Genomic DNA, 27,348 nt, shown 5'->3' on the forward strand with positions numbered 1-27,348 from the left:
TCCTTCATTTTCAGCCACTCCACTTTCTACGCATGACCATACCCTAATGTTCAGGTTGTGAATATTGCGGCAATGCCAAATGTATAGGATTTATTTCATTTTCTTAAGGGGAACCAGTCGGGAGGTTTGAGGACTCAAAACTGCTGACAGAGCGATAAAGGGGAGTGGGGGGCGGGCGGAGCATTTTAAACATACCTGTTTTCTCCGTCATGCAAGTTGCATGACCAAGATACCAACATTTGATTCCCCTGGCGCGGCGGTCGCAAGTGCCACACTCTGGCCACTAGAGTGGTTTCTCAGAGAAGTCAGGAGACTGCTAGAGCCATCACTCAGAGTAGAGGGGCAGGGCTGGCACATAAAGTCCCTAAATAATGACACTTGCGATCGACGTGCCAGGTGAATTAAACATTGTATGTGTAAAACGCCCTCCCCTTTATCGCTCTGTCAGCAGTTTTGAGACCTCTACCAGGTTCCGTTTACTTTTGCACAATACAACCACTTTTTATGGAAATACAGGTTTGTTTTCTACTTTTTTTTTTACATTAAATAAATTAAAGTGTTTAAAGTTAGATATAAGTAATTTTTTTACTTCCATTAGGGGACAATGTTATGTATGGATCACTTTTCTAATTGCTTTGCTAGGCTCATTATACCAAAGCATTATTGCCTGTCAGTAATACACTGACCGGCATTTTAATAGGCTCTGCATTTAGCCACGGAAGGCCTGGGGGCCATTATTAGGCCCCCAGCTGCCATGGCAATCCATCAGCTCCCACCAGGGCATCAAAAGGGTGACAGAGGGAGCCGCCCCCCTCTGTCTAACCACTTAGATGCTGTGGTTGCTATATGTATTGCTCACCTGTGCAATATATTTTTTCCACAAGGGCTCATCTTCATTGATTTCAAATTCATTCCATCCATGGGTGGTTCGCCGGTGACAGACTTCAGAATTTGTTAACCCACTCTGGAGATCAGCCTGTGATAAAATGAGAACTTCCATAAAACATGTAATAAATATTAAAGTCAAGATACTCTGTGGGGGAAGGGGAGTTAGAATGTTCCAGTTTAAAAAAATTTAAAAAAAAAAAAAAAAAGTGTCCCGTCTCCATCAATGTTGAAACGACAAAAATTATGCGAATATGTCATGACGACGAGCGACAATCACCGTGTATGTTGTGACAGCTATTTGATGCCTTATATATTCCTAATTCTACAATTAAAGTGGGACTGTCACCATTGCCAACCGCCCAGGCACTTTCACGGTTAGACAGGTATTAAGTAATGCAGTGGCCACATAACTTTATTACATATGTTGGGGTTTTCAAAAGTGTAAAAAAAAGTTGATTCATTCCTCCAGGCACTAAATTCTAATTAGGGATCCCAGAATTGTCCTGCGCTTTCATCCCTAACACCTCCCCGCCCCCTATGGACTTGACAGAGATCTCGGCTCATCTGCTTGGCTGGAGAAGTGTATTACGCAGCAGATGAGACATCAGTCAAGTGAAAAGGGGAGAGGACGGGGAGATGTTCGGTATGAAAGTGCAGGACACTTCCTGGATCGGTGAACACCTTGTCCCTTATTGGTATATGGCAATTGGAGGAATTAAATCACTACACTTCTGAAAGCTCCAACATATGGTCACGTGGCCACTGAATTACTCTATATCCGTATATAAAGAGTACGCGGCTATTTTTTTTTGGGGGGGGGGGTAGCGCATACTTCCTTAAAAAAAAAAAAAAAAACACTGCATAAACTGTGCAAGCTAAATTTGGTCACCACTTTTTTATCCTCAATTCACGGTGAGAGATCAGTGAGACATTAAACAATGTTGCTCAACTTTTTAATAAGCATTATTCACATAAAACTGGAAGACCTCTAACTATTTCAACTTTATTTAGGTAACATGGAGGTACCCTGAAGTACACAGGATACATGTGATATGGACCCCCGAATACGGCCGCTTAGCGGGCTGAAAACCATGCTCACAATCTAGTTGCTCTCTCTTACCTTAAGAATCCAGGCAACTTCACTGACCGGCAATTCACTTGCTCTTTTTGAACTCAATACAGGAATCATTGTAACATCCTCAGTGGTCGAGGTATCCTGAAATGTTGATGCCTGGAAGAGGATAAAACAATGGGTTCAAAAGGGCTTTCAAAATAAGATGTCACAAATGAAAGAAATTTCCTACGTGGAAATGTATATATTTATTGGGTATAGAAGTGCGCAAATTCATGTCGATTTTAGAGGCCAGATAAACCACTCCAGGAGCCAGTAGGGTTTTAGCAGCCATACAATAAGATCTCATTAATAATCAATAGAAAACCCAAAAACAGGCATCAGCAACAAATTTCTAGGTGTATCGGCTTCTTGGCTCCTGTGATCTGATCTGGTTTCCCTGTGCAGTCATTTGAGTATTTTTACAACATCCGGCATGTGCACAAAATTTTTTACGTTCAATTTAGAACGAAGAAGGATTCCTGAAATCATGCAGAGATTGATTCACCAAAACACCCAGCTTTTCTTCTCGGTTCAGGAATCAATAACGGCCTTTAAATAAGCTCCACATTACTCATGCCCATGAAACCTAAAAAAAAAAACAAAAAAAAACACACAAGTAACCCGTCACTAGAACCAGCTCTTCTTGGATCAAGGATTCAGGACAATGCCGCGTGATTCCTCGCTGATAAATTGGTACAGGGATAAAAGCTAGTTTTCAACACGATCATCAGTTTAGGCAAATATTTTGAAGGCACAACTGCACCCAAATGTTTAGCGTTATAGGGGCGTTCTAAATGTCCCAATGTAGAACAGACCTTTACAGTGACATGTTTTTATTTAGAGGGTTGATGTGGTTCCTAAAAGTTCTCTCCTATCAACCATGCTTTTTTTTGTCACACAATTCTGAAAAGATCAGTCTTTGTCAATTTCTCAATTCCAATAAGCCAGGCTATCAGCAGGTAAAGATAAAACCTGCATTTTCTGCTCTAACTTCTCGGCTGCCGAGTCTTGTCCACACACCGTGATTAAACTGAAAGAACATAGATATGATCGTCCTTATTATGGAGAGGCATACTATCAAAATGAAAGCTCCAAAATACAAAAATTTATCATCTCCTCCAGACAACGGCACCAAAAATTCAACTTCCTTCACTGATACAATCTCCCAACCTAAGGCAGCTAGAGTCTAAAGGATACACTGACTTTTATAAATTATTTAACCCTTACGTCCACATCCACTGCCAAGATATGAAACTATTTTTCAGGCCAGATACCACCATGTTCAATGGTTAGCACTGGGTTAAAATATCTAGGGACGGCAGAATTTGCATGGAGTTGTACTTTGTTCCCCTAGGATTTCCTCCGGTATGTTTGCTTGTAAGGTTGGAATCGCAGATTTTAATTGTAGATCCAATTTGTGATCAGATTATTATGATTGCAAACCTAATTTACCAGAGTTTACAAGCAGCGATTTTTTGATAGGATGTGAATTTTTACAATTAATAACATTCGAGATTTATTTCAATTACGATGGCCGTGATTATCGCTAGATATGGATAGAATGAATCAGTTCACATAGAAAATTGTAGCGTGTAAAACCTACCCTTAGAAAAGTCAGATTATGAGCGCCACTGGTCACAGGAACTGATGTGAATAAGCGCTAAGGAATAGGTTGGTGCTATATGAAACAATGGGAAATAAATAATCAAGTAAAAAGAACGATCTGTGTCGTGTGCTCGTGAATTTTATAATTTAACAAACTAAACATCACATAATAGTCAGCAATTCCATTGAGATTAATAAAGCACAAGAGTTGCTTTTCTTCACAAAGTAGGATTCTCCCTGATCTCTTCTTGTGTAACCACAAAAATAAATTATTACCAAGAAATACCATTGAAGCCAAGCAGGGCCGGCTCCACGTTTATGTGGGCCCTTCGGTGACACAGACTTCGCGGGCCTCTTTGCGAGGAACTCACGGCGGCACTAATATAGAATTTTGGCCCTGTTTATGCCCCCATATATACACAGCTCCCTCGTAGATGGCGCCGCACGCCCCCCCCCCCCTCGTACATGGCGACGCACGCCGCCCCCTCGTACATGGCGACGCACGCCGCCCCCTCGTACATGGCGACGCATCCCTTTGTCCCTCCCTGTAGATAATGCCTTTGGGGGATCCCTATAGAACTGAAATCCTCAGCCGGAGCGTTGCCGACGCTCTGGCAGGGGATTAGTCTCCTGAAGGAATCCCTGACGTCACTCTACACATATGGAAAGTGACCCGAGGGGCTTCTCCAGGAGAGGAATACCTGGTGAGAGCATTGGCAACGCTCCGGCCGTGGATTCCGGTCCCAAAGGAGCCCATGACGTCACTGTCCATATCCGTGCTCTGCCGTCACGGCTCCACCAGGAGCGAAATCCTCAGCCAGAGAATTGCCGACGCTCTGGCCAGGGATTCCACTCCAGAAGGAGCCCCTGATGTCGCGGTCCATATATGGACAGGGATGTCAAGGGCTCCCTCTAGGAGCAGAATCCCGGCAACGCTCTGGTCAGGGATTCCGCTTCTAGAGGAGCCTTGACGGCAGTGCACCCATCGGCCGAGTGGGGCCTCCACCCCCCCCCCAAGGGCAGTGGGCCCCGGCACTTGCCCGGGATCGCCGGGTGCAGATGCTGGCCCTGAAGCGAAGAAAGCCTGCCTAATACAACTGTTTAAATCAGAAGAGCTGAAACAAAAGGAAACCGTTGCTAGAAACAAAGCCACGTTCACAGAGTTTTTTGCAAGTCAGAAAAAAAATCTGCCTCAGAATTCCTATAGGATTTTCAAACTGCCTGCACTTCTATTTCCGCTGTGCTTTTCACCATTGAAGATAACGCAAGGACCGCGGGGAAAAAAACCGTTGTGGAGAGAAGTGTATGACGCTGATTGGTCACTGGTTGGTCAGCGTCATACACTTCTCTCCACAACGCCCACTTGGCCATATAGTAAAACATGCCCAGTTGTCCATTGAGAAACTCATTAGCATAAAGCTAATATAGGTCATAACTCCGTAAAAAATGATCGTTTTTCTAAATAAAAAACACTGCTGTAATCTACATTACAGCGCCGATCACATCATGTACAACATAGGCCACTTATAATGTGGTGACAGAGCCCCTTTAAAAATAAAAACAATACGTGAACACGGCCTAAAGAACTCTCCAAAATTAAATTAGAGGCACTGTAAACATAGCCCTCTGTGCGTAGTTGAAGGAACTAAAGTACACATCAGGAAAGTGAAGGGCAAATATGCCATACAAATACAGTACATGCCATCTGAACGTTTGCCAGTACATTGCCTACATGCAGCTAAATAACCTCAGTACGTACAGCTCCCTATTAAATGACCAGTGCAAATACCAGACTCGGTCCCCAAATTGATCAAGCCCAGCAGCATGCCCCACTGAGGCGGGCTCGATGACCTTGTTCTTCCAGACGTTCTGCTGCACAAGCACATCTAGCTCTTCTACTTAGATCTGGTACCATACCCCTTAACCCCTTTAGGACTGAGCCCGCTTTGGCCATGTGGACGCAGACGATTTTTTCAAAATCGGACATGTGTCACTTTATGTGGTAATAACTCCAGAATGCTTTTACCTATCCAAGCGATTCGGACATTGTTTTCTCGTGACATATTGTACTTGTTAGTGGAAAAATGTGATCAATAAATTCAGTATTTGTTTGTGAAAAACACCAAAACTTTAGAGAAAATGTGCAAAAATTAGTATTTTTCTATATTTTAAATGTATCTGCTTGCAAAACAGATCGCAATACCACACAAAAGAGTTACTAATTAACATTTCCCATACGTTTACTTTATGTTGGCATCGTTTTTTGAACGTCCTTTTATTTTTCTAGGACGTTACAAAGCTTAGAACTTTAGCAGAAATTTTTCACATTTTCAAGAAAAATTTCAAAACCTATTTTTATAGGGGCCAGTTCAATTCTGAAGTGGCTTTGAGGGCCCTATATATTAGAAACCCCCACAAGTCATCCAATTTTAAAAACTGCACCCCTCAAAGTTTTCAAAAGCGCATTTAGAAAGTTTAACCTTTTAAGTGTTTTACAGGGATTAAAGCAAAGTAGGTGTGAAGTTTACAAATTTCTTTTTTGTCAGAAAATGCATTTTTAATCAATTTTTTTTTTTACTGTAACAAAAAGGTCTTACTCGAGAAATGCAACTCCATATTTATTGCCCAGATTCTGCAGGTTTTAGAAATATCCCACAAGTGGCCCTAGTGTGCTAATAGACAAAACACAGGCCTCAGAAGCAAAGGCGCACCTAGAGGATTTTGGGGCCTTCTTTTTATTAGTATATATTTTAGGCAGCATGTCCTGTTTGAAGAGGTCTTGTGTTGCCAAAACAGTGGAATCACCCCCAAAAAGAACCCATTTGGCAAAGTACACCCCTCATGGAATTTATAGAGTGGTATAAGGAGCATTTTAACCCCACAGGTTTTTTGCTGAATTTAGTGGAATTAGTCCGTAATTATGAAAATTTATTTTTTTTCCCAATAAAACGTAGAAATTATCAATTTTGACAAGGGCTAAAGAAAAAAGCACCCCAAGATTTGTAACACAATTTCTCCTCATTACAGCAATACCCCATATGTGGTAATAAACAGCTGTTTGGGCACACGGCGGGGCTCAGAAGGGAAGGAGCGCCATTTGGCTTTTGGAGCTCAAGCTTGCTGGATTGGTTTTCGGGTGTCGTGTCGCATTTGCAAAGCCCCTGAGACACACAAAAAAGGGTCACTTCTGGGGGGTATCCACTGTTTTGGAAACTACAGCCCTAAAAGAATCTTGGGGTGTAGTGAGCATTTTTATCCCACAGGTTTTTTTGCTGAATTTAGTATAATTAGGCTGTGCAAACTTCTATTGTTTCTTCTTTTTTTTTTACGGCGTTCACTGTGCATTATAAATGACATTTAATTTTATTCTGTGGGTCGATGCAATTACGGCAATACCATATGTATACAGTTTTTGTTTTACAGTGTTTGCATGATAAAATCATGGTTTTAAAAAATAAAAAATGTTTGTCACCACATACTAAGAGCTATAACCTTTTTATTTTTCCATCAAGGAAGCTGGGTGAGGGCTTGGTTTTTGCAGCACAAACGATAGTTTTTATTGGTCTAATTTTTGGGTACATGCAACTTTTTGATCCCTATTTATTACATGTTTTGGGAGCTGAAGCGACTAAAAATAGCAATTCTGGTATAGTTTTTTTTTATGGTGATTACCATGCGGGATAGATTAAATTATATTTTTATAGTTCAGGCCGTTACGGACGTGGCGATACCAATTATGCATGGTTTATTTTTTTTTTCTAATAATAAAAGAAAAAAGGTTGATTTTTCATTTTATTACTTTGAACTTTAACTTTATTTTTTTAGTCCCACTAGGGACTTGAAGATCCAACTGTTGGAACGTTGTTAGAATTCCTTGCAATACTTATGTATAGCAGGGTATTATACCTGTCAGTTTCACACTGACAGGGGGCTTGTTGGAGGCAGGACCTTATCGCCTTCCGTAGATGGCAGACTGGAGGCCTTTGTTAGGCCTCCGGTTGCCATAGCAACAATCGTGCCACGTGGTGCCAATGTTAGAACAACTTAAATGCGGCGGTCGCTATTGCCCGCTGCATTTAAGGGGTTAATCGACGGGGATCACCACTGTTATCCGACCCAATGTTTTCCCCCAGTACTAAGGCTGCTCGTAGCAGCCTATACTGGGAGATGCCAAGCTGCGGGGAAGGACCAGTGCTGCAGCCCGTTAATCTACGTGGGGTGGAAGTGCTTAAAGGACATGTAACGTGACAAAAGTCCAAGCTTTCAGGCCTGACTTGAGTCATTGGCAAGTATAAACAAAGCTTTAATTCCACTCTAGTCTTTAGCAATACGCATGGACTAGAATACATTGTGTTGTAAACTGTAATTAATTATTTTCCCATATTTATTTTCCATTCCTCACCGTGGCCATTTCATAGTAACATGAAATTCCCAGTTAGTGATGGTAATAAGGTTGCAGAGTCTTTGCCCTTAATACAAACCACCAATCAGCACCGTTCACAAACCTATCTTGCAACACAGGAGTGGATGAGCACTGGAGCAGCATAACTAGTAGAACGGAGATAGTAAAGCCCAGTCCTATTATCTGGTACTCCGAGTCTGGAAGGGACTAGAAGATGGGGTAATGTTTTCCCTACCATGGTTTTCAGAAAAATCTTGTAACAAATAGTCTTGTAAAAGTCTTGCAGACTGACAAATGTGTTTTCAGAATAAAAAAATAAAAATAAAAAAAGACACAAACACCTACTGGGCATCTGGACGATTGCAAGAGTGAATTAACATGCGGCCTTTTCTCTTGCCTTGTGAATGCCGCCCACCACTGCCCTTTGCTCATTGTTCAACATCACCTCAGACATTGTTGCTCGGGAAACATCAACATGTCTCAGCCGCTTTGGTCACTTGTTTCTAAACAATAATTCATCCATTGTTCTCCTGCAGAAAGAACAGCAATAAGGCCAGACCAGACTTTTTTTCCATGTCACCTCACCAACCTATTTGCTTGCTTTTCATTCCCTAGAACAAGCGATAAACTTTACATAACGGTCGTACCTATATTCCCCCTATAAACATAGCACGGCATACTTGCCAAGTGTGCGTGTTCATTTCCAATGGAAGAGGAGATAAGTGGCTACCAGACACTTCTGACATTGGTTATTTTCCAGGGAACGAACGCAACCCATTTCTATGACCCGAGTAAAGGATTCTACACTAGAAACTCTCCATGTCATATCCACCAGAGCCACTATTTCCTACAACTCTCCGCTCTGACTAATAGGAGGCTGATCCCGAGCAGTGGACTTACCTCTATGCGGTCCACATGCATAATTGTGCACATTGACGAAGGTTGTCCAATTGGGATAGCCTCAATAAAGCCATGTTCACACGTGAAGTCTTTCTATATTTTCGGTGCAGCACAATGAAAGCATATGTGGTTTAGAAAACCTCATCCACAAGCAGTGAAAACAAGTCCACAACCTGCTACCGATGTGTTCTGGATTTGAAACCCAATGTCCCTACCCCATTGTGAGAATCGGGTACAATCCGCTGTAAAATCCATGGATTTTCAAACAGCGCCATGTGTTACAGGGGTTGCCACCCACCTTTTTCACCAGAACCTCCCCAAATAAATATACCTATGCCTTGATCTTGTAGCAGAACTAGGCAGTATGGGAAAGTCGGGGAATGATTTAAATGGGTTTTCCCAATAAATGCAAAAGACAGAAGCTGTAATGTAAAATTTATTAATTTTAGAGGATGATTTTTTAAAAGAGCCTTGAAATGTTTTTATGTTGTATATATTTTTTTTTAATTAAGCTTGGGAAAATGAAAGGTTGACTCATAGGGGGGTGGATGTTGCAACCTGTGAATGTTAAATAGGAATGGAGTGAAAATAATTACTTCAAAGCAGACGCCAAGCGGAGTGAAAAAACAATCCTTTAGCACTAGGGAGTTGAACCAACTTCGCAAATTGCCATCTAGTATCGGTGATTAATAAACAGCCAACGAGCGGAGAATGTTTAATGAAGCTGCGGGATGACTGTACAGGAGAAGTCGTCAGACCAGTAATGACCGCATTGTCTTATGTACATTCACTTTCTTTCTATTGCTCGGCTACTTTTATACTTTGGTGTAAAAATAGTTGGAAGGAGCACCCTGACCTCTTCAAGCGGTGTCCGATAAGCTCTGCCTGGCGTTCGTCACGAGATATTTTTGCATATTTAAATACGACAAATGAGAATGTATATATGTGAGATTTCTTTTCTATTTTGTAAACCAGTGAAGAAAAAAACGTCAGCCTGTTGTCAAAGCTCCAGTGGCTAGTGTGAAAAAAAAAAAAAAATTACTACATTATTTTGCAGATACATTGCATAGAAATGTAAGAATTAAAAAAAAAGCAGCATGCCCAAAAACAGGTCGTTTTTCACGGCATTGTATGAACAATATTAACGAACCATGCATTCAATACAATAGTGCCTCTAACCTGCGTTAAATTACCCCAGTCTAAAATAGAAACAAAAATTCGGAGCAGTACCCAGATATAAAATCGAAGAAGAAACAAACCTGACTCATAAGACAACATTTTTACAGCAGATCCACTAGATACGTCATGAAACATTGATCGATGGGTGTCCAACCAATGATTTAGAGAATAGGGCTGACTGGTCCCGGTTTTCAGTGGGGAAGGGGCCAGGCATGGTAATTCGCCATTACAGCCTATGGGAGATATGGAGACAGCGGAGTACGATCACTTCCTCCTCTTGTAGTGGCATGTCAGTCCTCTAGATTTACCAGTACCTGCACTGTTCTCCCCTATATAATACCATGTCCGCTTTGTCACCTTAAATTTCATGATTTTCTCCTGACGGAGGGGCTTCCTTTGTCGATAAGGTACATATGACACAGACAGGTAAATAGTAACGCAAACTTCTCCTGTCAGGAGTTTCATTGGAAGAAAAAAAGTCAGAGAAAAGAGTGTATCCGTAGCGTACCCTAACTTGTTAACAACCACGCTTGGTTCTTAACCACTTCGCTTAGCCCTAAGTGAAACCGGTGGAGTAGCCCATGTGGGCCCAAAGCCTGCTGGTCATAAATACAAAAGATTAAAAAGCATCCATTTCTATTTTAAGATGATTTATAAATCCGTTACGTCACAAACTCACGTACCTCTAAACTTTTTAAGTAACTAATTTTTGTTTTAGTAGATAAACTCATGCATCGCGATTAAAAAAAAAAAAAAACCACACACACACACACACACACACACACACACACACACACACACACATTCTCCGACGTAGCCAAGGGCTACATAATTTTTATTTTTTTTGTATCGATTTATGCTCTGGTATTTTTTTTTTTTTTTTTTAATGATTATAAAATCAGTAATGTGTCTCACTAATAACATAATTGAGACTCCTGTTGAGGGATATGGTTAGCGTTGCTGGTAGACAATAGGAAGACCATGTCTTTGTTACTTGAACATACAGCAGTGGCAGTACCAGGGCTTGGCAGCAGTATTTTCTAACAGCCGGAGACAGGCCTTGCATAGTAAAATATTTGTTCAAAGGAAACCAGCGCTTTGTAATCTAAATCAAATAGTTTCTAATCTCAATGTTAACTCCTTATGGCGTACCTGTCCCCTCCCCATTCTCCACTATGCAATGATCAGTTCAGTCGTTATCAGCCGATGTGCCTGAATAGGGAACGATCTTACATTTCTATAAGAAAACTGTATATGAAAGCTACCTGGGCCGAAATAATTCATGGGGAAAAGGTAGTTCCACCACCATCCCAACCGGCCACGACCACAGTTGAACACATTCTGTATCACGGTCAGCAACTCCGACCCGTTTCACATCATGTTTCTAATGTCTGTTTAGCATGTACATCGGGAGAGCTCTCAAAGTACACTCTAAACGTGTCCATAGAGCTCCGTAAGCCCAAAGGAGGTGCCAAAAAAATAAAAAATAAATAAATGTGCAGCTTCGTTTTAGCGATTGGCATGGGGGGGGGGGAGGAGTCTCAGTGCTTGGACCCCCCACCGATCAAAACGTGACAGGTCACTGACATGTCAAAAGTTTTTTTTTTGTTTGTTTTTTTTAAATTTAGCTACCCTTTAACTGTGTTGAAAAGTGTGACCTGTTAAATATTCTCTTAGGATATATTAGTGGCCCATAGAAAAAAAACAAAAAAAAAAAAAACTGTATAAGATTGGACACTATCTCTCTGATGTAGTCCATCTACGTAGTGTGAATAGAGGATAAGCCTTATATAGTAGCCATAAGAATGTCGACAAGTGTCCTATGCTTGACAACAACATAAGTCAGCCATTGCACCTACAGATTTGATAGGAGTGCCTATCTGGCTCTGGGATTTATAAGAGCCAAGACTCCCAAGCAAGGGTGAACTTAGTAAATACACAAATTATAATCAGATTTACAGCGAAGGAGAAATTCACAAAATACTGCTGACAAATTTCAAAAAAAGCTTTGACACTTAAAAATATAATGTTGGCTGCAGCTACTGAGGATCGCCAGGCTCGGCTGATAGTCAACACACTTGACCAAGATCGCATTACTTAGTATGCAAAATATACACACTCTTCAAAAACAGAAAAGTACCAGAGAAAAAAAAAAATTAAACAGCTCAACATTTTTCCACGAAAATATTGAACTGCCTGGCACACCCTTTTGTTCACTGAACTTTTTCTTCTTAAAGTACTTGATGTTTTGACAGAACAGAATGTGCAAATAACTGTAGATCAGAACTAAACCTGTTCCCTGACACCACCACCTAGTTATGACTTTCCTGCCTTTAACCAGCAGTACACGGTTTAACACCCCATTTCACATCTTGGACATTTATGGCATTTTCATGGGATATGCCATAAACGTTCAAAAGATGTGGGCCCTACCTATCTCTAGAACGGGGGCCCCCCCTGAACCCCATCCTACCTTCAGCGGCTGGGATCCAGCCACCGATTTACAACGTGGCCGGAAACGGCTGAACACATTTTGATGAAATATTTCGAGAAGTCGGGAGCTACCGTGTTATGGACCATCTCCTAGTTTTGGCTTACTACAATACCAAAACACAACCTCTGGCCCAGAACGGCACTTTAAAAAAAAAAAAAAAAAAAAAAAAGTCTTCAACATAACCTAGAAACATAAAAAAATTCGCTTTAGCCGTAAAATGTAAATAGCACTAATGAAACCGGGGGGGCATATATTTACTAATAAATACATCAAGGAACCAGAGTAGGAAATATTACAAGAGGCCATTACAGTTCACGTGTTCCTGGTAAAGGCACAGGAGGCAATGAGCTCTGTGCATAGACATTACATAATCTTGGTCTAGACCACCTTCACTTGCGTAACATAAAAAGAACCATCTTCTGCTCTACTGTAGGGTCAAATGCAAGATAGAAGCCCAAGACTACAGACTAATTAATTATAAGAAGTGTTAAGGCTTCTAAGGGTATAAATAATAGGTTGGAGGGGAAGAGATTAAACACTAGAGACAGAGATGGGCCTATACAATTTCTCATCCTTGTCCATTAGGATAAGTATTCGGCACACAAAACGGAGGTTTTATGAAGAAATCTTGATTTTATTTCAAGTAGTTGTAGATGCCAGAGGCTTAGTGCAAAGTTTCGGTCCTTACATGACCTTCATCAGGCATTGTACCGTTCTGGTTGCTGGTAAATCCAGTAGTTGGCGCTCCGTTCGGAAGAGCGCCAACAACAGAGGTCAGCCGCTATGCTGAACGGAGCGCCAACTACTGGATTTACCAGCAACCAGAACGGTACAGTGCCTGATGAAGGTCATGTAAGGACCGAAACGCTGCACTAAGCCTCTGGCATCTACAACCACGTGAAATGAAATCAAGATTAATTCATAAAACTTCAGTTGTGTGCCAAACACTTATTCTCACTACGAATGGGTTGGGACCCTATTCATGCACCTACATAGTCTAGTGCGTTCTGAACCACTGCGTACCTAATGGACAAGGAGTTAATGTGCCCTGAAAATGTCCCACTGGTGTCTATATTTCAGGTTATTTTCTAGGGATGTCTATGAATATTCTTAAAAACATAACTTGGCTCGTGGAGAAGTCTAACTGGCCGCAAAGCTCTATGATATTTTGCCCTTCAGATTCAAGACGGCTCATTTCTTTTTTTTCTGACTCTTATTTATACCCAATGGTAAGGTCTTCTGGTCTGCACTGCAATGACATCATTAATCTCCCGTCACTAACTCCTCCCTCATGAATTATACCAGTCTGGAATTACACGGCAGCGTCTCACTTGTTCAACACTATTGATCAGCTGTATCCAAACATCTACTGTAAGGCCATGTTCACACGCACAGGATGCGGTCAGGATCTGCTAACATTCTGCCGACAATGCATATGAATGGGATATTTTATATCCACAGCAAACTTTCCCATTGGCAAATTAATGCCGCATGAACATGTGCTAATATACCCCATAAGTTTCTATGGGCCAAATGTATGCCAACCAAAAGTGTGCCCTTTTGACAGGTAAACAGCATACTTTTTTTTTTTTTTAAAGAATAACGTAAGTTTCTACACTATTCAATAAATAATAGAAAAAAATAAAAAGTCGAATGGCACTTGTTGAGATTAGTAATGTGAACAGGGCCCTAGGCTGTCCATTAAAACTTTACAACCGGTCAGTCCAGTTACAGGTTAGTATCTGAAGTAGCTGGTCCAGTCTAACTATGTTCCTGGTCTAGCTAGCTCTGGCTGGTCAAACCTTGTCCGAGTTACTTACCACAGACTGGTTTTGTAAGGACTTTCTAACAATGTAACTAGCGTTGGGTCAAATGAGAAGTTTATGAAGCCCCTGCCCAACGTTTTCCAAACACATACAAAGGGGTCAGAAAAAAAAAAAAAAAGAGTGGGCACAACGTAACATTTTTCACCTCTTTTCTAGTTGCCGTTAGTTTTAGCCTAAGCCAGATTTATCAGATTGTGCGCCCTGTTCATGAAGCTGGCAAAAACAATACAGGGGAGATGAATAAATCTACCCCATCATTTTTCAAAACAACCCACAAAACCTGTCAGATTGTCTTAGTGGTACAAAAAGATGTTAATATGGTCAGAGTGGTACTCTTGTTTCAGCAATAACGTTTTTCTGGGTTCAGGTCAACAATAACGCATAAGGCTTTATTCACGAGATCTTATGAACGATCTGTGTGCGATCTCCTGAGATTTAAAAAGGAGCATTCCCATCTCAGACATTTATATGCCATCTGTCCTACCTTCTGCCACCGTTGCTGGGTTCCAGCCACTGCGTTCGGCCCGATGTACACAACCGTGTCGTCGGTAGTCACGATTCGCGATTACGGGCCCAGTCGGAGGATGATCGTCACCCGCATTTGCAGGCCGTGCTCCCATATAAAGTATGGGAGCGTAGTACGTAAAGGGCAAAAAATAAGACCCGTCCTATCTTTTGCAGAGCCTATCTACGGCACAGACACCTTACCGTAAATATACAGGAAGGGGTCAGTCAGCCATAGAAATTAATAAGTCCGTAATTACGGACGAAATCTATGGCCGTGTGCACGGGGCCTCATGAGGTGGCCAGGTTTTACGGAAACAGCTGAGCACATTTTGCTAAACAGACTCTGGAACGCCCATAGAAGTAAATGGAAGTTCTAGAAACAGAGTAGCACCGTGAGTTACACTGTTTCCAGGAACTCGGGAGCTACCAAAACATCGTGCCTCACCGTTTATTGTAAATTCTATAGGAGTTCCGGAAACAGCATAGCAAAACACGCTTGGCTTTTTCTGGAAAACCCAGCGACAAAAAGGGGTATCATGTGGATATGCCATAAATGTTCAACATGGAAATACCCCTTTAAGTAGTCTAGGAAGTGTTCAAACCCATCTCCCCCCCCCTAAAAATGTTATGAGCACCGCACAGAGAAAGATTTCATACGGGAAATATATAAGAAACTCGTACGCCAACCTTATTACAGCCCCCGGGACAATATTTTGTTCTAGCATAATAGGATTTTAACCCAAATGTAAAATTAGGCGTAAACTAGTAAATCAGAAGTCAGAGAAAAACCCAAAGAACGAGTAATGGTTTGTTTTACACAGAAATTTACATTTGTCGGTTTTGTTGCGGTGGCCATTTTTGCAAAGATGATAGAAAGTGAACGCCCCTTAATAAACGTGTTGCATCTTTCGGCTGGCGGTGCGTCACAATTGTGGCGTAACGACCACAGTCGTGCACCATTCATTCGGACATAGAACAAAAAATAAGTATACCTCACCTCAGCGCCCTCCCCACCAGGTCCCTCAGCATGCTGCGGCTCCTACAAGGTTCCGACGCCAAGCGGCATCAGTGCACTATATGTGACACAGCACTCAACGTCTTGAATCATCACAGTGTATGAGTCGCAGCATGCGGAGGAAGAGGAGCGGTGATGAAAGTATAAATTATAAAAAAAAAAAAAAAAATGTTTTTATTTTAAATTATCCAATGGGGAAGGGTAAACCGATTGGAGTGAGGGCAAGTCACAACAAACATGGCTGCACTTCCAATTGTCACATTTGCAAAAATAGGCTCCAAAACAAAAAAAAGCCAATATCCCTGTTAAACCTTATTCAGACAAGCGTAATACCTATAGTGATTGTAGTTATGTTCAATTGAGGAGTAGGGGGTTCGCGTCGAACAACCTTAATACAGATGCTAAAATGCGACTGCATTACGTCTGAATGAGGTCTAAGTAACTAAACAAACTTTGGCTTCGGGTCCAACTAATAAATGATATATGGATATTCAAAAATTTTGGGTAAGTATTATCTTTCTATAAAACATTTCACAGAAGATAGATCTTGGCATATAAAGAAGAAAGCTACAAGTGTTTATCTGCAATAGAACATAATAAATATCCAAGTCATACCCAACAGAAGAACCCCCCCCCCCCCAAAACAAAATGTTAAAGCTGATCTGCTATCTCAACATGTTGCCCTAGGTAATGGCAGCATATTACAGGGACAGGTCCATCCCATTAGCCAAAACGGCACAAAAAAATTAAAAAAAACAAAAAAAAAAACTGTGCCATTTGACTAATAGAAGCGATAAGAGAATACAGGCTGCAAAGTATGCAGCCAGCTGTCAATCACTGTGGAAAGGGCAGACGAGGAAAGGATAGGTTGGGTTGGGGGGGGGGGGGGGGGGGGTGTGCTCCCAACATAACTAAGAATAACCCTTATTAGCCAAACACTGCAAGTTTCTTATGTACTAATATATGACTGTAATATGCTGCCCTTACCCAAGGCAGCATATTGGGGCAACAGATCCGCTTTATACACATTTATGGTTTCCCATCTGGGACATTTATGGCATATCTCTAGGACAGGCCCCGCTGACCCCCTGTCCTACATGGTCAGACAGCAGCGGAAGCCAGACAAGGTGGATGGGAGTTTCGGAAACAGAATAGCATGGAGAGCATTTCCGTAGCTTCCGAATTCCAGAAACAGCGTAGCTCACGATGCTACGCTGTTTCCGTAAACCTCCATTCACTTCTGTGGGAGTTACGGAAACATTATATTGCAGTTGGAAACAAGTGCCGGAATATCAGATTGTGTATTATAACATATTGGATTGAAAGGGATTTGTACTGTATTAGGGAACGGCATACAACAATCCACTTCCAGTCTTCTTACATCAGAACCATTCAATTTGCATTCAGGTGATCAAATTCCCCATGGCTTTACTTATAGCCGGTCAGCAAATACAGGCTGTTTAAGGCTGGAATCACACATGCCGTTTTTGCTGCAGTTTTTTGAGCCAAACACATGAGTGGATCCAAAAGAGGAGACATACAAGTCTTTACTTCATACTTTTCCTTTTTCCTCCATTCCTGTGTTTGGCTTAAAAAAAAAACAACTATATGTGTGATTCCAGTCTTCTGACAGTCCGGGCATTATGTGTCGTTTTTAGAATAGCAGCTGATGTAATTATCAGCTTTTACTGTGCTGACAACACCGAGAAACGGATGTGGCACCTCCTCTGCCAATCTCCGAGAGTAAAAAACGGATTTGTATTAAAAAAAAAAAAAAGGAAGAGCAGACTCACCGAGGGCATCCAGGCAAAAGGGAAAAAGTGTGCTACAAAGAGAAAAAAAAAAAAAAAGAACCAACGTACAATATAAAAAAAGCCAAACAACATCAAAGGCCGCTCTCTGACGAAACTGCAGATCAAACAGAAACTGGAATTATGCTCCAGAAGTGTCACGCTTTGTAGTGGGAAAGGGGAAGCGACTCAGTGACTCAGACAAGGATAGCCGCCTGTATACATAGCGTTTAGAGGAATATTTACAGAGTATGATCCTTGTACTTCCTCTTCACATTAGGTATGACTAGCCATTTATGATCCCAATCTGGTGCAAAAGAAAAGTAGAGTTGTTGCCCTGAGCAACCAATCAGATTCCATCTCATTTTTTCAAAGGCGCTCTGAAAAATGAAAGCAGCTCCCTGATTGGTTGCCATGGGCAACTTACTGTTCCTTTGCACCAGTTTTGATAAATCTCCTAATGCAGCTCATCCACTGGGCCATAGAAGTACTAGAAGCACACGGTACTGAAATCTCACATTAACGGGTTTACTCACCAAACCAGAACAAAGGCAAGGTCAGGCTCACACCTCGCACCAGGAGTGCGTTTTCTACTCTAATTCTTTTTTTGGAATCCAACAGGGATACTAGGTGATTATATAGTAAATAATTCAGACCTCTGTTTCTTGCTGCATCCAATCGAAGTCTTGAATAGAAAAGCGTGGGCTACAAAACGGGTTATGCCATAAGCACGTGTATGGATTTCTGAAACAAAATCTGTAGCGTGTGCATGGGGCCTTAGTATGGAAGGAGGCACACTGTTTAAGGGCAGGTTCACACATGCATTGGTCTTTTGGTTGTTCTGCCCCGTCAGAGCACGAGAACAAAAAAAAATAAAAATAAAATACTGGAAGTGCCGATTCCGTTGTATGACGGACACCACCGGTGCCTAACAGAACACATTGACTTTAATGGGTTCCATCGGCGTGTCTGTGGTTTACCAGAAACAGTGCAGGATGCGGTGCTATTGCTTCGAGTACTTTAGGCGGATCCGCGACGGAGGCCCCTAACGAATATGTGAACAGGCCCCTACGCCCAATCTGACATGAAGGCAGAAAATGGCACCCTTCAAGGTTATCTGACCAATGTGTTACCAAGAATTCTGGGTAACTTTACTGTTGGTGGAGGGAGGGAGGACACTGCTGTCTGCTGCATATGAATCCACAGATTTAATGTCGATTTTTTTAGTCCAAAATAATGCATAATATATAAAGGAAAGCCTTTAAGTGTCTGCTCTCCTGGATCCATTTAGGTTTTGGCTTAAAAAAAAATGCACGCAAAATCCAGATAAAATCTGCAGTGTGTGAACTATGCCTAACAGTGGTTATAGTGATTACCCCTCCTCACAATGGGGCATATTTACCGGGTTTCAGAGGGGGTTTTCTCTTGGAAACGGTCTCGTATTTTTCTGCTTCTTACAGAAACGGTGTGAACATACTTTAAAAAACACCATCACTTATATTATACGGATTACTTGATCCTTCTGCTTTCTCATTAATAAGGTAAGGATTGGACCTCCATGTGCAGGTGTCCATATGGGACCACACATCTAGCCAGCCATCAGCACTGGTATAGCTGCCCCTGTATGGCCATCCCATTGATAATCCTACGAAGGTCAGTCAATATGGTTTCATTTGTAACCAGTTTGATCAGGTTTTCTGCAGTTTTAGTTTCTGCAATCTAAATAAAAAGAGTTGTATATAAATTCCAGATTTACAGAATTGCTAAGTTGTTATCAAACCGACAGATACTAAGAAAACCAATCAGCCAACATTACCATATGAGTACATAAGAAAGTACTGTAAATCACCGACATTAAGGCTACACGACGACATTGGCCGCAGGTTGCGCAGCCGAAGATCGTTGTGTGCCACTAAGTACATCGCACGTAATTAAGTTGAATGTGGTCGCATTGCCACGACCAGTCGCAAAAAATCAAAACCTGCCGAATTTCTCAATTGTCGAGTCGCGGTCATGTCAAACTGCGGGTCACAACGCAGGTATATTCGCGTTGATTACGACCAAAGAAGCCGTGTAGCCCTAACCTAAATTGGGTAGAAATTAAAGTGGTTTACCCCGATTCATGAATTAAGACCCCCCCACCGATCGTGAGAACAAGGGTCCCAAACCTCTAGTCCCTCCTCACTGCAAACCCCCCGCCCCCAGGAGTGGGGAGGAGCTTTAATGTAGCGCCGGTCAGTCATGCGACCACTGCTCCATTCAATGTCAATAAGAATGACGGAAGCGGCCGAATGTGTGATCTAGCAGTAGCGAACATTCAATGTCCTCCTTACTGCGGTCCAACAATTAAAAAGTTATTTTAAAAAGCATGCAAAGTCTCTAAACTAGATCTGCCATAAAAATATGACTAGTGGGGTCTGACTCGGGGGACCCTCAATGGGTCTATTCTCTGTGGATAAATAGTCATGCACGCCGTCGCCCTCTGATAAAGTGAATCTTAGATATAGATGCCGCCTAGTTTTTTCTCAATAGCCATTTACATAGCAGCCCTACACTGTAAACCCTTCTCAGTACTCGTCCTCCCAGCTTATGCCATGACCAGGCACCGTCTCGCTACTTCGAATTCAGGAGAGCCTTTGTAATGTATAGAAGAACTCCTGGTGACCACAATTATAGCGACTATTCCAGAACTGCTGGGTGCGGCTATAGACTTTTTGCTGCTTGAGGCAAACACTGAAACGATGCCCCTTCACAACTCCCCAAACTGCAGATGAGAAAGGATGAAGTGTGTAATTGCCAAAGTGCTGCCCCCTGCAACAGTCAGGATGCCTAGGTGAAGTTCTCACGGCATGCATGGTGCACAGCATAGGGACCGATACAGGACGCTGTGGAGAAAGAGCCCATGAGAACGCAACCAGCAGAATGTTGTAGGGTTGAAAAACACATTGGTTTCCATTTGAAGGTCTGCGCTAAAATTGAGCAAATATTCTGCCACATATGTACTGTCGTCCATGTTCACAAGGCGGATTGCAGCCCACGAAACGGCTTGTGAAAATTGATTGATGGAAAACTATCTTGTTGTTTATGCGAGACGGAATTTTCCCCGTGCAGTATTGAGTACCGCGTTGCAAAATAATAATAAATTATTTTTTTTTTATAAAAGTGTGACATTTCTTCTACACGTCTTTTTTGCATCGAGCAGCGACGACATCAGCCCCATTAACCTGGGCTAATCTGCGTGCGGAACCGTGGCAGAAATCCGAGGGTCAGCCTTGGATTTCTGCCGTGGATTTTCAGGCAAATGAGTGACATAGGTTTCCAATAGAAAAACCCGTCTGAACATAGCCTTCTGATATTGAAGCAATTTAGAATTCTAATCTTTTAGGGCCTGTTCACACCAGCGTTGGCTTTCCGTCAGAGGTTTCCGTCGGGTGAACCCCGCAACGCAAAGTCAAACTGAAACCACAGCTTCCGTTTCAGTCACCATTGATATCAATGGTGACGGAAACATTGCTAATGGTTTCCGTTTTAACAACTAAATCAATAGCGGAGTCGACTGCGCTATTGATTCCGTCGGAAAAAAGGAAATCTGCCGAAATTGTGACGAAAGGAAACCATTAGCGATGTTTCCATCACCATTGATATCAATGGTGACTGAAACAGAAGCTGTGGTTTCAGTTTGACTTCCCGTTGCGGGGTTCACCCGACAGAAACCTCCGATGGAACCCCAGAACGGAAAGCCAACGCTGATGTGAACAGGCCCTTAGATCGCCTTTCCCTAGAGCGCTCCTCTAGAGATCGCAGGTGTATTCACCCCACACAGTTGCGTACCCTGTATTATTTCTCATTATACGATAATGTAACATAGGTTGATCCTTTGAGTAGTCAATCATACTGGGGCTACAGCGAGACCTTTTGTAGCAAGTTGATGCAACCTGTACGGGGACGAACGATCTTTGCCCACTGCAGCTTCAAACACAGACAACTGGTGTCAGGAATACAAATGATCGGGCAAACAAGCGTTCACGATCATTGCCGTGTGTAAACTGGACAACGATCAAACGCTCGTTCATCGGCTGATCTGCAGCAATAAATATTATCGATGTCGGTGATGTCACATTACCGCGTGTAATCAGAGACGCTTGACGACATGATGCAAACGTACGGGGACGAGCGACCCTAGTAACGAGTGCTCGTCTACATACATAACCAATCACAGCTCCTAATGAAAAGGAGTAAACGAGATACGATCGCCCAACTGTCTCATTGATCGGCGCTCGTTTTCACGGCCCATATATAAAGGAACCTTACTTCTGCCGACTGGATTGTGACAATCCAATAAAGAAAACAAACATTCATGATTGGGAAATATATCCACAGTCATCTGTATCATTTCAGGTTGCAAGTGCTGATCTTGGAGTGATTGTTTAGAAGGGACAAGATCTCGCCCACATGGAGGGACTCTGGACCTGTCCAGGGCTATGGGCAACGTATATAAACAAACCACTCCCCTACACCCGATCGGCATTTTATTACAACGGATGTCATCAACTCCGGATAGTTTGGAGCCACCTGATGTTCCGTGGTAGTTGTATCTACAGTGACACGGAGTATAACAATGTATCCAGCCAGTGTTCTACCGCTGCCCACCCGGAACAGAGCGCTCACCGTGACTGCAGAGCCGCCGCCTGGCAGCACAGGTCCTCCTCCCCGGGTAGCAGGAGATCCGTCACTTCTGCTCTTCCAGCCCGATGTCGCACACCTGTCCACCGCTACCGCCGCTTCAGCCTCTGCCGCAGACATAACACCTAGCAGCGTTCAGGGGTCTCCCCCACTCCGGACCGAGCTCCGCACCACATTCAGGACCGGAAGGCTTGTTTACTACGAGGAGTCAGCTGAGCGGTCACGCTACACTTTAGTCCATGAGCAGGTCAAGCCGCGACATGAGTCACACGCTACACCCACGTACCTGAGAGCAACAGCGCCGCCGTAATATGCCCAGCTAACCGGCTGACTACCGACCGCACCGGAAGCTCTTAGGCAATATACGGCAGCTATGCAATACACTTCCCTGGCTGCGAATAGCCCTCCCACCTCACTACGAATGGCCAATCGGCAAGCGCAGCGATCGTGACCAATCCTGGCGTGTATACGAAAGTCACTTTCACTGATGAGACAGGCTCAGTGATTAGTGGAGAGCGGGGCTGTACTCCTGACTACTCTTCTGCCAGATAGCAGTTCTGTAAAGCTCGCCTGCTGCGTGTGGTCATATACAAATCTTTATGAGGCGCACGTTACTGAACAATGTGTATGGTTCCGAATAAATGAGGTCTCGAATTTCTTGAGTACCTGCCTCCTTTCCCTTGTAGTTGATCTACCTTTCTGTAGAGGAACTTTCACCCCTTTAAGTAATATCCTGACCTTGGGCCTAACCTGCCCCTAGATCCTCTTTTCTGCTTGTTGGGCTTATGGATAATAGTCCCATCATGAAGAAATGCGCGATTACGGGCACGGCCGGCTGCCGACTGCCACCCGCCTTTTCGGGCTGTGCTCCCATACAAAGTATGGGAGCACGGCCCACAAAATGCAAAAGAACGGACATGTTCCATAATTTCTACGGCACGGACACCCATCCGTAGCGATACAGAAAGGTGTCCGCGTTCAATGGAAGTGAATAGGTCTGTTTTTGTGGTCTGCAAAAACAGTTTTTTTACGGTCGTATGCATGGGGCCTTACAATGTTCTCCCTTACCTCTTTAATTGTCAATTACCCCCTTGGGCTATGTAATGGAGATGCACAGATGCCTTCATGACTGATCTATAGTTTTATCCCTCAGTCATTTGAATACAGGAATATGTGATTTGTCGCCATTTTCTTCAATCTCCCTTTTCTGCCCTCCCTCGAATTCAACTGTGAAACTCTATGTAAACTTTGATAACATTTTGATGCCTTCTGTTCTTGTCAATGCTGCCTATTGCACCTTTTGTATTGTTACTTTGTATGTTTGTACTGTATTGTGTGTATGTTACTGAAAAGTATAAATAAGGCTATGTTCACATCTGCGTCAGGGTTCCGTCAGAGCTTTCCGTGCTAACGGAGCCCTGACTGACACAAACCAAAGGTTTCCGTTTCCATCACCATTGATTTCAATGGTGACGGATCCGGTGCCAATGGTTTGTCTCCGTTGTGCAAGGGTTCCATTGTTTTGACGAGATGAATAGCGTAGTCGACTACAGTACTCATACCGTCAAAATGACGGAACCCTTGCACAACGGAGACAAACCATTGGCACCGGATCCGTCACCATTGAAATCAATGGTGATGGAAACGGAAACCTTTGGTTCCAGTTTGTGTCAGTCAGGGCTCCGTTCCGACGGAAAGCTCTGTCGGAATGGAGCCCTGACGCATATGTGAACATTGCCTTACCTATCTGCAGGTGAAGTAGGAAGGGACTATATTGTCAGCTTCCATAGGGGAAGGAGACTGATTCTGCTCAGAGCCTCTCCCCCAGCAGCACAGATTAGAAGCTGCACCAAGGGGGACACAGGAAAACAAAATGAAGATACGAAAAGTATGTTTATATGCTAGAAATGCTGAAAATGAAGTTAGCGGCCGTTTGTCATCCGTTTTCCGTCCGTAAAAAAACAGATACAATTCATTTGTCAGGGTTTGTCCCAAACCCCTGAAAACACCACAGTACCCCTGTAGATAGTGCCACAATACCCCTGTAGATAGTGCCACACACTGCTTCCTGTAGATAGTGCTACACACAGTGCCCATGTAAATAGAGCCAGAGTGCCACTGTAGATAGTGTCCATGTATATAATACCAAAGTGCTAATGTACATAGTGCCACACAGTGCCCATCCAGATTGCACCACAGTGCTTACTGTAGATAGTGCCCACATAGATAGTGTAACAGTGCCCATGTAGATAGTGCCACAGTGCACACACAGTGCCACAGGGCCCATATAGGTAGTGCCGTGGTTCCCCCTGTAGATAGTGCTATAGTACTAATTTAAATAGTGCCCCACTCATTGCCCATGTAGATAGCGGCACAGTGTCCCCTGTAGATAGTGCTCATATAGTGCCACAGTGCACATGTAGATAGCACCAGTTTCCGTTCCTGCACTGTCCGCTCCTCCAGCAATGCAGGCCAAGTCTCTTCTGGCCGGGCCTGCTCCATCGGAACAATGCAGGCGGGTCGATAAAGTCATTGCGCCACCTGCATCACAAAAAAGTGCCGAATGGCAGGGAAGGGAACTAATAGTTCCCTTGCCTTGCCAGCGCTGTCAATTGTATCTGGCTCCTTAGGTCGCGGACACAATTGAGTCACCTTGTGAAGACTAGTGCTAGCAACCGATTCGTTTTTAACAGTGGTCACACGAATTGCTTTCTCAAAACTGGCTGTTTAAAACGGATCCAGTTCTATGTTCTATGGGGGCCGTGAAAGCAGTCAAAAATTTAACATGTTATATTCTTTGTCGGCCAGTATTTAGTTAAAAAACGGTCGTGTGAATACAGCCATAGAACTACATTGTTCTCAAAACGGTCATGTGACCGCCGTATTTCACAGTCGTGTCAAAATAGCCTTAGCTATTAAAAGCATTTCTGGACTTTTAGTAGGAAAATAATTCATGGGATAACCCCTTTTACAGTAAAACCACAAATATATAACAAGAACTGTGAATGTTCCCTTAGGGTATGTGCACACGCTTAACAAAGAACGTCTGAAAATACGGAGCTGTTTTCAAGGGAAAACAGCCCCTGATTTTCAGACGTTTTTTGAGCAACTCGCTTTTTTCGCTGCGTTTTCGCTGTTTTTTACGGCCGTTTCTGGAGCTGTTTTCATTGGAGTCTATGAGAAAACGGCTCCAAAAACGTCCCAAGAAGTGTCCTGCACATCTTTTGACGAGGCTGTCATTTTACGAGCCGTCTTTTGACAACGACGCGTAAAATGACAGGTCGTCGGCACAGTACATCGTAAGACCCATTGAAAGTAATGGGCAGATGTTTGCCGACGTATTGGAGGCGTTTTTTCAGACGTAATTCGAGGCGTAAAACGCCTCCATTACGCCTGAAAATAGGTAGTGTGAACCCAGCCTTACCGTCACCACCTGCAATGCAGTGCCCTGAGTAGACAGGAAATTAGTCGAATTTTGAGTTTAGCTTTAGATCAGTACATAATAAATAAAGCCAATTATTTACAAAATTATAGACCTAATTTTGAAATGCTGAACAAAAACTTAAAGGGGTTTTCCACCTTCTCACAACTGATGACCTATCCACCGGATAGGTCATCAGTATATCATCGGTGCAGGTCCGACACCCAGACCTCGCACCGGTAAGCCGCTCCGGTGGCCTGCGGGCACCTGATGTTGTGGCACATAATGCTATGTACGGAGCTGGAAGCAGTTGGCACCGTACATAGCATAGCGGCGGTACTGCAGGTCTACTCTTATTCACTTGAATCAATTAATCTATTTGTGCTGTGAGTCCTGGTTCAAAAGCCCAAAGTAGCCGCTGCAGTGGAAATGTAATATTAGAGGGGATTCATACATTGCATAAATATCAGGCTGTTGAACTGGCCTACAAATCCGCATGAAAATCTATGGCGAAATCCACGTGCTACCTGGCGATTTTGTTGTGAATTTTCGTGTGGGCATAGCCATTAATTTCACGCATTGCGATATACTTCACTGAAAAGACACTTTGGGGTTATTATAGGCTAAAATGTAACCTTTAACATGTCATTTCATGTAAGTGACTATACCGCAACAACACTTAATAAAATACATAATCGATATATACTGCAATATACAGGTTCCAATGCATGTTATTTAATGTCAGTAACAAACAATATGGGTTATTTTAAGGGACTAATGCCAGTACCTTGCTAGATGCCTAGGTTTCCACTAAATCGAAACAATTAGTATTATTATTAGTATTATCGTGTATATATTTGGAGTTCACACATAGTGTAAATACTGCGGATTTTCCGCGACGGATGTCGGGGAAAATCCGCAGCATAAGGCCCCATGTACACGGTCGTGCCCGTAATCACGGCCTGCCCGAATTTTTGGGGCGTGCTCCCATACAAAGTATGGGAGCACGGCCGGTAAAACATGAAAAAACTGACATACTTCATAATTCCCGGCACAGTTCTACGGCACAGAACCCCATTCGTAGCGATACGGAAAGGTGTCCGAGGTCGATAGAATTTAATGGGGCCGTAATTACATCCTATAATTTAAGGTCGTGTGCTTGGGGCCTAATACAGTAGAAGCAGAGTGGATGAGATTTGAAGAAATCTCATCACATGCTGCATAAATACGGAGTGGAAAAAATGCTCAGAAATTGGCCTGCGGTGCGTTTTTTTAATCCGCAGCATGTCAATTTTATTTGCGTAATCGCTGCTTATTTGTTGCGGGTCTTCCCCATTGAATTCAATGTAGAGGTAAAACCCACAAAAAATATCAAATGTTAGGCTGGGTTCACATGGAGTTTCTGCAGATTTTGCTCTGCCTGCATGCCGATTTTCGCGTCGTTTTTCACCCGTGGCCATTGAGCGCCGCGGGCAAAAAACACCTCCGCCTCCCATTGAAATCAATGGGAGGCATTTTCGGCCG

The 27,348-nt window shown here is 42.9% G+C and overlaps 1 protein-coding gene across 3 annotated transcripts in view; it reads right to left on the reverse strand.

Annotated features, from left to right (window-relative positions):
• Positions 1-27,348, reverse strand: part of ATP2C1 (ATPase secretory pathway Ca2+ transporting 1) — a 108,439-nt gene that overhangs the window by 50,464 nt on the left and 30,627 nt on the right. Inside the window, exons 1-4 of one of the 3 annotated variants that reach the window (XM_075827123.1) lie at positions 22,389-22,474; positions 3,606-3,680; positions 2,009-2,119; positions 860-976 (exon numbers count right to left, since the gene is read on the reverse strand). In XM_075827123.1, the coding sequence (XP_075683238.1) occupies positions 860-976; positions 2,009-2,077 (186 nt within the window). In that variant the 5' untranslated portion in view covers positions 2,078-2,119; positions 3,606-3,680; positions 22,389-22,474. Of the gene's footprint in view, positions 1-859; positions 977-2,008; positions 2,120-3,605; positions 3,681-22,388; positions 22,817-27,348 lie in introns of those variants that run through there. The other 2 variants (XM_075827121.1, XM_075827122.1) reach the window with 2 other exon arrangements.

The sequence above is a fragment of the Rhinoderma darwinii genome, chromosome 5 (genome assembly GCF_050947455.1).
Source record: "Rhinoderma darwinii isolate aRhiDar2 chromosome 5, aRhiDar2.hap1, whole genome shotgun sequence".
In the NCBI taxonomy this organism is placed as follows: Eukaryota; Metazoa; Chordata; class Amphibia; order Anura; family Rhinodermatidae; genus Rhinoderma; species Rhinoderma darwinii.